This window comes from Myripristis murdjan, chromosome 11 (assembly GCF_902150065.1).
Source record: "Myripristis murdjan chromosome 11, fMyrMur1.1, whole genome shotgun sequence".
Lineage (NCBI taxonomy): Eukaryota > Metazoa > Chordata > Actinopteri > Holocentriformes > Holocentridae > Myripristis > Myripristis murdjan.
In genome coordinates this window covers 18,056,307-18,066,646 of record NC_043990.1, presented here as the reverse complement: position 1 = coordinate 18,066,646, position 10,340 = coordinate 18,056,307, and the positions used below count along the sequence as shown (strand labels likewise).

The following is a 10,340-nucleotide window of genomic DNA, read 5'->3' as shown; positions in this document are numbered from 1 at the left end:
ACTTACTGTGCATAATGTTTTTTTTTTTTTTTTTTTTTTAATAATGGTGGGTGAATATATTGTTTGCGTTCAGCAGCTTCAGTCAAAGAGAAGTGAGGCAGTTTTACTCAACACATATTATAATTCTTGTCACAATTCACATAGACCTACATAAATGTGGGTTCTGCAGTGGCTTCTTTTTTCATTTTTTTTTTTTCAGTTAGAACGAGTTAGAATGAACACCACTTCTAACAGTATGAAAACTCTAAAAACCAGTCCTAGACTTCTGTGAACTTTACGAACTTTTGTTGGACCTACAAATGTGTGTGCTGGAAATGTTCCTCTCCACTCTAGGGGCATGGATCAAAAGCTTTACATATCCATGATACATGTCCTGTGGTTTCTTTTCTCTGGTTAGTTCTTGTGCTGTGTTGTGAATTTGTGCTTTCATGTGTAATTGATGTATAACTTGTTCTGTTTATGGTATTAAAAACCACAAACAAAAATATGTTTGAATTCAAGTGAGCTGGGCTGGAGCCAGCTTACTGAGTGGCAATGATTATGCTGATATGGTGAATATATGATGATATGCGACACACAGAGCATCAACATACAAACAGGCGTCATCAGCACTGAGGGAACTGTGATATAATGATAAAAAAGATTAAAATTTTTTTTTTTATTTCCCCATTGAGAGTAGAAGGCAGCTGTGCACAAATGTGCTTTTCCACCACATGTTCTCTGAAAGACCCGGGATTGAATCCAGCTACAGCTATCTTTCCATTTGTCTCCTTTAAAAACAAATTTGGTGCTGTTTTTTTTTTTTTTGGGGGGGGGGGGGGGGGGGGGGGGGGGGGGGGGGGGGTAGTGATAAACTTCAACAAACCATTTGATTCCTCGTTATCGAGCCTGAGCGATTGCTGCAGTGCAATAAGTGTCCAGTAGGTGGCGGGGAGGCGACGTCAGCTGTGAACCGTAAAGCGAAGAAGAAGAATCCCCCCCTCCACTTCCTCTCGGCCCTTCCGGGGGGAAGCCTCTGTATCAGCACGTTTTATAAACATCACAATTCATTTCTCATGCTGCGGTGATGAGGGGGGATTTTATAACAAGGGCGTTATAACGACTTTGTCCCGGCTTTGTTGTGATTCACATCACTCTCCCGGACTTTAATTTAATATCCTGCGCTGCCATGGAGGAGGGAGCCACTGAGACGCCGGAGGAGCTGCTGGCAAAGCAGCATCGCAAGGAGAAGAAGGACTTGCAAGGTGGGCAGAGGCACGGCGACTGCATTTAGTCACTGTCCTGTCTTCCTGTCAGACAATTCACATCTGCTTTGTCATGTTATGATTATAAGTGAATGTTAAAGTGAGCTAGCAGCGAGCAAAGGGCCACATCGGAGGCTGCAGTGTCACGTCCAGCTCGACCTGACACCCTCCTGCTTCAGGGAGGAGATACTAAAGATGTAAACTCATAATAAATCACCAAGAGTTTCATTTCTGAAGGCTGTAACCTGCGGCAAGCTTGCCACCTTTTTCATGGTGAAATTGAAGATTTAAATGTGTAACAATTCAGCCAAATGAGACGAAAATATTTTCATTTGAGAAAGCTGACACGTTCACATGTTTTTAACTTGTGGTGGCGATCATATTGAATATTTAAATGTACAAGCCAATAGGGCAGTTCGGATAATCCAGTTAAAGCTACTGAAGGTGTTACATTTACAGAAATGAATGCAAAAATCATGTTTTCATATCTGTAAGCTGTAGTGTAGCCAGAATGATATCCTTTTTACATCTTATTTTAGCCGCGTACTTTTGAGACGGTGCCGAAATTCATGTCCCACCGTCCAGCAGCCATTTAAACCTGTGAAATTCCTGGTGTGTCATTCCGAAGAAAATGTTGTAGTTTATTGTCCGTGCTGCTGCAGTCTTGAGTAAGAGTTTCTTTTTCATATAGAGAGTCTTGTTTGTTTTAAAGCCACTGGCCCCTGAAGTATGAGTGTGTAAATGTCTAACTAACTATACCCACCTGAGCTCAGGTACCAGGGATATCAGGTCCATCAGGATTGTGTGCAGTATCTGTAGTCCTGCATTGTTCTAGATCGAGGATTCAACTTGAATATCAAACTAACCCTGAGGTGCTTTTATACCATGTGTGCTTCTGTCTAGACATTGACCAGTTTCCCCTTTATTTTGCGATACTGTGTACCAATCGAGTTTGTGAATCACCTGATAAATAAACATCCCTCTGCATGATCTTGAGACCTTGAGCATGTTGTTTCAGTGGACTATTCAAGTCAGTAATTTGGTCTCTGTGTTCCTCCCTGAAGTATTGGTAATGGTCGATCTGCTCTTGTTCTACACTTTCAGCTAAAATTCAGAGTCTGAAAAATGCAGTCCCCAAAAATGACAAGAAGAGGAGGAAGCAGCTGACAGAGGACATAGCCAAACTAGAGGCTGAGCTGAACCAGAAACACGAGGAGGAGCTCAAACAGCTCAAATCCCCAGCAGACACAAAGGTAAAGTACTGCATTCAAATGATCGATGAAGTTATGCTTACTTATACTCTGAAGAAAGGCATGTTTTTTCAATTCATGTGTCTAGTTTGGAACAAGGCATGCTGGTGTTACTTTTGAACACATACAGTATATTAGAAGAAACATGTACACTCATTTATTGTTATTAACACATGTATTACAGAAAACACATTTGTGTGTTGTCCCGAATAGGAAAAGTGTTGAGTGATCAGTTGCAGTCAGGCTTCAAAGGAAGCAAATGCATTTTGGTGCTGAATTAGTAAACTGTGCACATGCCGCATCCTCCGTATTGTATCATACTCCCCATTATCACCATATTATTAATGCATATAAGAAATCCATGTTTTAGATCAGCTTGTATCTGTAACATAATTGTAAATGTGTGTTTATCTATCTTATTAGGTGGGAGAGATGATAAATGGAGTGGAGGCCATGACAGTGGAGGGTGGAGACCAACAAGAGGTCAAGCAGCCTCGAGTAACCAAGGCCCAGAAGAGAAGGGTGAGCTGCACTTCTCTACTGAGAGCAAATAGGATCACAGCTTGTGTTAAGGTTACCTGCCAGCCCTGTTACAGTCATTAACGCACATACTCAGTACCATAAGAAACAGTGCAGTTCATGTCCATAATCAGGCAGCTTTGAAGTCTTCAATGCCCCTGCACAACAAACAACATGCTGAAACCGACAGAGTGAAAACTTTATGAAAACTTCCCCCTTTTGCAGAAATCGCTGGAAATCCTGCCTGACAAGTGGTGCTATAACCATGATAATAATAGAATAATTATGTTTGTCTAATACTCAATACAGTGAGCTTGACTACATTATGTCTAACTTTTGTTTGTTGTCCATTTTAATTTGTTCAAGCTGTGGTTTTAAATACTCCCCCCCTTTATCTCCTTGCAGGATAAGAAGGCAGCCCAAGAGAAGGAGAGGGAGAGCAGAATAGCCGAGGCGGAGGTGCAGAACCTGCTGGGTGAAAGGCACCAGGAGGGTTTGAAGCTGGCCCAGAAGCTTGCCCAGCGACAGCTGCAGATCAGGGAGATCTCCTCCGATGGCCACTGCATGTACCGAGCTGTTGAAGACCAGTTGGTGCAGCGAGCAGTGGTGCGTATCAGAGCTGGAGGCTGTAATTTGAATAAGTTATCAGGAACCTGATAGGGGAGAAATTTACTGCTGCCGTGCTGTCTGCTGTAGCCTCAGCTGATCTTGTGGAGAATGGTGTTATGTTCATTCGACAGTGTTCTTATAAAAAGTAACACTGTGGTATAGACGTCTACAAACGTCATACAGTATACAAACTGTAAGTGATCTGTTGTGTTCTTTTCAAGCCGGGGTTAACCCTGGTTCTGAAGGAGTTGCGGTCCCGTACTGCTGAGTACATGAGAAACCATGCTGACGACTTCGTCCCTTTCCTCACCAACCCCAACACTGGTGACATGTACACAGCAGGTAACAACTCACCTCACATGTCTTTGTTTCGGTTGTCACAAACAGTTTCTACCGTTTGTCACAGCACATAGCCTACTTAGTCACCAGCTGATTATGTGCAGTATTCATCTGAGTGTGTGTTTCCAGATGAGTTTGAGAAGTACTGCAGTGATGTGGAGCACACAGCGGCTTGGGGAGGACAACTGGAGGTGAGAACTTCTATCTTTGTCACAGAAACACTGCACTATCGGACGGACATTGGATTTTTCAAATTTCATTTTCAGTAACGCGTTTTCCATTTCTTTCCCTGGCAGCTGCGAGCGCTGACCCACGTCCTTCAGCTGCCAATAGAGGTGATCCAGGCCGACTCCCCCACTATAAAGATAGGGGAGGAATATGACAGTGAGCCCATCACCCTTGTGTAAGAGCCTGGCTATATGCAAGTTTTTAATTACATTCATGTGTTTATTTAGGGTGGAAATGACATTAGTGCCCTTGTTAATAAATATCAGACTCAACCCAGTGGTTCACTGCACCGTGAGCTTGGGTAATAAAAGCTCCAGTTATGGAATTATTCAAAAGTACTTGACAGTTTGAGATCATCATGTAACCACATTCAAATGTCGTGCATCTAATTTGTTAAAGTTATTTGGCTATCACACAGCACATAAAATGTAACGGGCAGAACCACACAGGTGTGACGCTGGCACGTGCTTTACATCCTTTTTTTTTTTTTTTTAAATACTGAAATCATTTTGCAAGCTTCCATGATGCTTCCTAAACTCTACATGAATCTCCAGTAATATTTAAGTCTGCCTAGTTGTGCAGATGTTCACAGGCCCATCTAGACCTGCCATGGTTATGTGCTTATTGTTTATGTGAGCATTATTATAGACATCTGTAATGTAAATACACATGTTCATGTTTCTCCTATTCTTTGTAATGGGCAAAGCTTGGCCTTATTTTTAACACATCACTGCTTTAAAGATCGCATTTTTGTTATTCTTGAGCTATCAATATTTTACAGTTATTTTCTTACTGTTGTAAATGCTTGATGCTATAGTTATGATGTACCTTGTGATAATAATAACACACAATAGCCTGTACTTACATTGAGACAGCCTGATAAACATGTCTCTTGTTTCTCTCAGATGTTTCTTTCACAGCACTTACATGTATTTTGGCATTGTGTTGCAGTTACATGCTTCACGCCTACGGACTGGGAGAGCACTACAACTCTGTGGAGCGTCTAAAAGACCCCGCTAATGAGGAAGACAGCTGAGAGACAGCTCAGTGCTGATGTGACAACCACATTGTGTTAACGCTGGGAGTTTTCTCACATCAAGGGCCCCTGAATACAAGCGTGTTTGGTCGAAGGAAATGTTGGCCTGAGAGTAACTGAGAGGTTGCTGCTGTTTTCAGGTTACGTTAACAGAGAATGGTCCTTTTCTGTGTCGAGGTTGAAAGATAACACCGGGCAGAATAGAGTGTAATAGAATCTCTGTATTCTGAAAATGCTATCATTGTGCTAATTTAAAAAAAAAAAAAAAAAAAAAAAAAAACAGAATAGGGAAATTAAACTGTTTTCATTTTAAACTGCATCCCTGGGGCCATCTCACAGACCCCAGGGCCTCCCTGCAGCCCACATTGAGAACCACTGGTGTAGCGCACTAGCTCCTTCACAGGATCCATGTTGGTTGGAGAGCCTTCAAGTGACTGTCGATTAAGTTTGTTGCCCAGCCAGAAGCCAACAGGTTCACTGAGTGATTGAATGATGAGCTTTTGCAGTGTTTTTAGGGTGAATTGAATTGTTGCACATCACATCAATTTTACATGAACTCGTATTGATGATTTGGAATTGCATTGCTTTTGATTGAGAATATTCCTGATGAGGAAATGTTACTGATTGTATTTAAAGTGATGTTCTGTTCAATCTGTGACTGCAAAAGATGACCATACTATACGTGTAATTCAAGGCAACCATAACATATACAGTAAAACAGCATAAACGGTTTCTCTGTGCCTTTTCTGCATGCGCTGAACTGTGTATACAAATATCTCTTTAATGAGCAATGCATGCTTTTGGACATGTTAGGTTTTTGCCAGTGTTGGAAATTTGTTTTGCAGTGCGCATTAGAGAAGAGGGAAAAAATCAAAACGTAAACTGAAACAAAATTCCTGCAGTTATTATTGCTCACATTTTTGCAAAGAGAGTCGATGCAGGTGGCAGGGACGGTAACCCTGCCATGGGCACAGGGCTCCGCCAGAGGTCGCCATTGTCCCAAGGCAAAGTTTCACTCGTCAAGCCGCGTCCCGTATCCATGGAAACCTCACACAGTATGCTAAAGTCATAAGCTTAGCCTATCAAATGGCTAAATTATTGGTTAGAGTTTTGCACGGAAAGGCGACGTCTTTAAATTTGAGTTCCAAGAAGATAGACGAGGTTCCCAGGTGTATCGGCAGATTAACGAACATCTCCGTCCTCCTGCTCAACAACAACTTCATCTCCACTTTGCCCGCTGAGATGCTCTCACTGCAACACGTGAGTCCCCTCTGTTTAGTGAAGGGAGAAAAAAAAGCAAAGATAATGGTTTTAATCCATGTACAAGAGAGAGATTTGTGACTAAGTGCCCTTGTTTTTGCAAGCTGGCTGAGCTGAATTTAGGAAATAATGCCTTGAAGGTGGTTCCGGCTGTTTTAGGCCATCTGGGGTCCTTGAAGAAACTCTATCTGTTCAGCAACCAAATCACAGCAGTGCCTCCTGAGGTGATGGGTAGGTTGGCATGGATGTACTTTCAAGCTTTGTTGCCATTATAAACCTAGAATAAAACAAAATAAAAAAAAAAAAAAACAAAAACAAAAAAAAAAAAAAAAAACAAATTCCCTTACCTTTACACTACTCCTACATGTTTTACAGGGGGCTTGTCAAACCTTGTTGTGCTCAATCTGAACCACAATCAGATTCAGAGACTTCCAGCAGAGATAAAAAGGTAGCCTACAGTTATGCCATCATCTTGAGCCAGATGTAGCTCATTGGAGTGTAGCCTGCATCACATGCATATGTTGCAAAGTCCTTTCATTAAATATGTAGGCTACTGCAAAAAAAATCTACATCTTAACAAAACATTTAGTCCTATATTCAGTGTTAAAATCTTGTTTTTCTTAAACAAAAAAAATCTGGAATTATCTATGAAATAATCCCAGTGGGTTTTATAGTTTCACTTGTTTCAGGATTGTTTTCTGGGAACAAGAATAAAATCTCTCTCTCTAGCAATTAGACTGTAGATTAAATGTCTCAAATGAAAAATGAATCAATTTTTTGAAGTAACATTTGGACTGTCCACACTGTACCTGGTGATTACCATTGACTTAACATTTTTGTTCATATAACACTGAATTTACTCTGATTAATGGTCTGATTTATTAACCGTGATCCATAGGGCTTATAGATAATTGTAAATTCATACATACATTCATACAAGACAAACAAATCCTCCCCCAGCTTGTGCAAACTTGAGCGCCTCAGTATGCTGGACAACAAGCTGGAGGAAATCCCCGTGGAGTTGGGCCATCTGACGAAGTTAGTTGAGCTCAACCTCACCCGCAACAAGCTGTCTCAGCTTCCTCAGCAGCTCTACAAATGTAAAGACCTGGCCAAGCTGTACCTCGCCAGAAACAAGCTGACCAAACTACCTGAGGTGGGTTTTCAGGGAAGCTATTTTTTGCCCTCTTTAAACAGGCATTGCAACATTTTGCACTCACGACTGCTCACCACCGATGGAAAGAAGTGGTTTCATATGATCTCTGTATGGTTGTGTTTGGTAATGCAGGTCTTTCCCTCTTGTTGTTCCATCTGATCCTAGTGAGCATGCATAATTGATTTTGTTAACTGTGCTAGGTGATAAAGCATTATGTAACATCCACTATACTATCATAACAAAGTGCTTCCCTTGGCTGCACGGCTGCACAGCCCTCACTTTATCCTCGTGTTTCCCCAGGGGATCAGGGCACTGGCCAAGCTCCAAGTCCTGGATGTGGCTGGGAATGAGCTGTCCATGTTTCCTATTGAGGTATATTGTCTAATAGAGAGGCATTATGCTGTGCCACGGTTAACTCCAACTAACCAAACAGTATGGTAATGGCAGCTTTGACTTGACTGATGGTGCACTTTGCTCTGTCCAGTTCCACCTGCTGTCTCTGCGAGAGCTGCACTGTGAGGTCAACAGGTTTGTGCGCTGTGAGCCCATGGAGTCCGTGAAGCCTGTGGTGGTCCTTAAATTGAAGGTAATTAATGAAGACAAGGTACACAGTATTTATCTATCTATCTATCTATCTATCTATCTATCTATCTATCTATCTATCTATCTATCCCCTCCTCACATCTTTCTTCATTCTTTCAATAGTTTCTTAACAGGTAAAGCCTTTATTATCACATGGCTAAGTACATTTAAAGAACTTGGCTGCTGATCCAATGCATTTCAGCCCCAAGAGCCTTCATCAGATGCAGAGCAAATGTTTATTAATTTTATTATGACCAATAATGATTTCAATAGGCAATATTTTGTTCTGACATTCAATAAAAAATTCAATAAAAGAAAACTGTTGTTAGTGAATTGTTTGAAGAAACAAATTGAAAAATGAACAAAAAAATATTGCAAATGCAAACTAAAGAGATGAGAGAGAGTTAGTGAAACAATATTAAATATCTAAGCTAGATGTTTAATATCTAGTGAATAGTAGAATGACCAGTAGTCACACTGGAGAAAGACGGACTGGAAATATTGATATCCCATATTCAGAAAAAGACAGATATTGGCCCAATACATTGGTTAACAGGTAAATTGGTGTAGTTTGTTATGAGTTCATAAATATCCCATTCACTACATGTTGCTTGCAGACAGAAAAGCACTTAACAGCTTACTTTAGGTAAGACTTATCATACAAAACAGCTCTGCGGTGATCTCTGGCTCATAACAATTACAATTTGTAATCATGTATATTTCTTCTCCTGTACACTGTGTCCTCTCTGTGTTCCCAGGAACTGGTTGCCAGATTTGTCTTGCTGCAGGACAGGAACAAATACTCTGTGGTCCACAGGATGCTTCCCCATTTCCCCTGCCTCACTGCCATGCTGGCCAACAGGGGCTGCTGTGCCCTCTGCCAGGCCCCCTTTCTCAACACCTGGCTGGAGTGTGTGCACTTCATCAACCTCAGGAAGGTAGTGTATTGCATTACATGGTACCTAAAAAGATTTTCTTTAAATTTATCAACCAAACTCCAATTAACCGATCCCTGAAAAAAGAATAATTCACTGCATCAGTACCATCAAAACAGAGGACAGGGGTAAGATAATCAGAGAGGGTATTTGTGTGTTTCAGGACATGAAGATGAAGAGCTGTCTGACGGTCCCAGTGCGCGCCCTCCTCTGTTCATACAAGTGCTTCAACAGAGCTGGGCACTCCTTCTATGGTATTGCTTCAAGATAAATATGAACACATTAAAAATAGCACCGTCCATGATCTCTGCTCTCAACCACAAGCTCTTCTTACTTGTTTTTTTTTTTTTTTTTTTTTTTTTTTTTTTACACATGTATCAATACACAAATTCAACAGTAGAGTTGTAGATTTATATAAGTAGGGTAACACTATGAGGTTTGTATTGCATTCTGCAGAAAATAACATTGCCAATATTGCCAGTTGCCAATATTGTCCTTCAAACGTTCCTTAGATGTCGTTGCACTCTTTTTTCACCAGGTGGCAGCAGATGATCAGTGAAAATTTTATTGTTCACTTGTGCCTGTTGCAGTTCTTAACACAGGCTATTATTTATGACATTTACACTATTTTACATTGTGGTGTGCCATACTTACACACACACACACACACACACACACACGTATGTTATGTATGTACAACATGGCAGTTACTCATTATGCCTCTGCACACACTTTGTTTGGATGTAATGATTTGCTGTTTTGTCCCATAGGTTGGTGCAGTCAAGTGAGTTATAACAGGCAGGATTTCACCATGTGTGTTCAACATGAAGCTTTCGAATCTGTCTTGCAGCAACTGGGGTGTTTTCTACAAACAGCAAATAAGGGCTTTTCATTTGATCTCACCCTCTGTTACATTTTTTTTTTAAATGTATAGGTTCATTAAAGGCACATGAAGCAAAAAATTCCAGACATTCTTGCGTGAAAAATTAACTTATATATAGCTCCTACACATGTTCTGGTTGTGTATATCTAATGGGATCCTATTCCCTCATCAGTGCTGATCAAGCTGCATGAAGGCTCCTTAGCTGCCCCATCTCCATCTCCAGCCAGTGGCATCTGTTCTAACCTGCCAGAGAGAGAGAGAGAGAGGGAGAGAGAGAGAGAGAGAGAGAGAGAGAGACT

The 10,340-nt window shown here is 41.1% G+C and overlaps 2 protein-coding genes across 2 annotated transcripts; both read left to right on the top strand.

Annotated features, from left to right (window-relative positions):
• Positions 1-972: 972 nt before the first annotated feature.
• On the top strand, positions 973-5,957 carry otud6b (OTU deubiquitinase 6B). Its single transcript, XM_030064422.1, has 8 exons — positions 973-1,244; positions 2,349-2,497; positions 2,918-3,016; positions 3,419-3,619; positions 3,844-3,964; positions 4,091-4,152; positions 4,258-4,364; positions 5,141-5,957. Exons 1-8 carry the CDS (start codon positions 1,169-1,171, stop codon positions 5,223-5,225), a joined length of 900 nt encoding a protein of 299 aa, XP_029920282.1. The 5' UTR covers positions 973-1,168; the 3' UTR covers positions 5,226-5,957.
• Positions 5,958-6,311: 354 nt separating this feature from the next.
• lrrc69 (leucine rich repeat containing 69) lies at positions 6,312-9,429 on the top strand. Its single transcript, XM_030064217.1, has 8 exons — positions 6,312-6,485; positions 6,590-6,716; positions 6,861-6,933; positions 7,446-7,641; positions 7,942-8,013; positions 8,126-8,227; positions 8,982-9,161; positions 9,322-9,429. Exons 1-8 carry the CDS (start codon positions 6,312-6,314, stop codon positions 9,427-9,429), a joined length of 1,032 nt encoding a protein of 343 aa, XP_029920077.1.
• Positions 9,430-10,340: the final 911 nt, after the last annotated feature.

What these genes read in the sequence shown, in the direction of transcription:
- lrrc69 (XM_030064217.1), top strand. Translation starts at nt 6,312, where the DNA reads ATGGCTAAATTATTGGTTAGAGTTTTGCACGGAAAGGCGACGTCTTTA. An exon ending in TGGTGGTCCTTAAATTGAAG is followed by an intron (nt 8,228 to 8,981) that starts GTAATTAATGAA and finishes CTGTGTTCCCAG; the next exon opens with GAACTGGTTGCCAGATTTGT. An exon ending in ACTTCATCAACCTCAGGAAG is followed by an intron (nt 9,162 to 9,321) that starts GTAGTGTATTGC and finishes TGTGTGTTTCAG; the next exon opens with GACATGAAGATGAAGAGCTG.
- otud6b (XM_030064422.1), top strand. Translation starts at nt 1,169, where the DNA reads ATGGAGGAGGGAGCCACTGAGACGCCGGAGGAGCTGCTGGCAAAGCAG. An exon ending in GGAGAAGAAGGACTTGCAAG is followed by an intron (nt 1,245 to 2,348) that starts GTGGGCAGAGGC and finishes CTACACTTTCAG; the next exon opens with CTAAAATTCAGAGTCTGAAA. An exon ending in AGTTGGTGCAGCGAGCAGTG is followed by an intron (nt 3,620 to 3,843) that starts GTGCGTATCAGA and finishes GTTCTTTTCAAG; the next exon opens with CCGGGGTTAACCCTGGTTCT.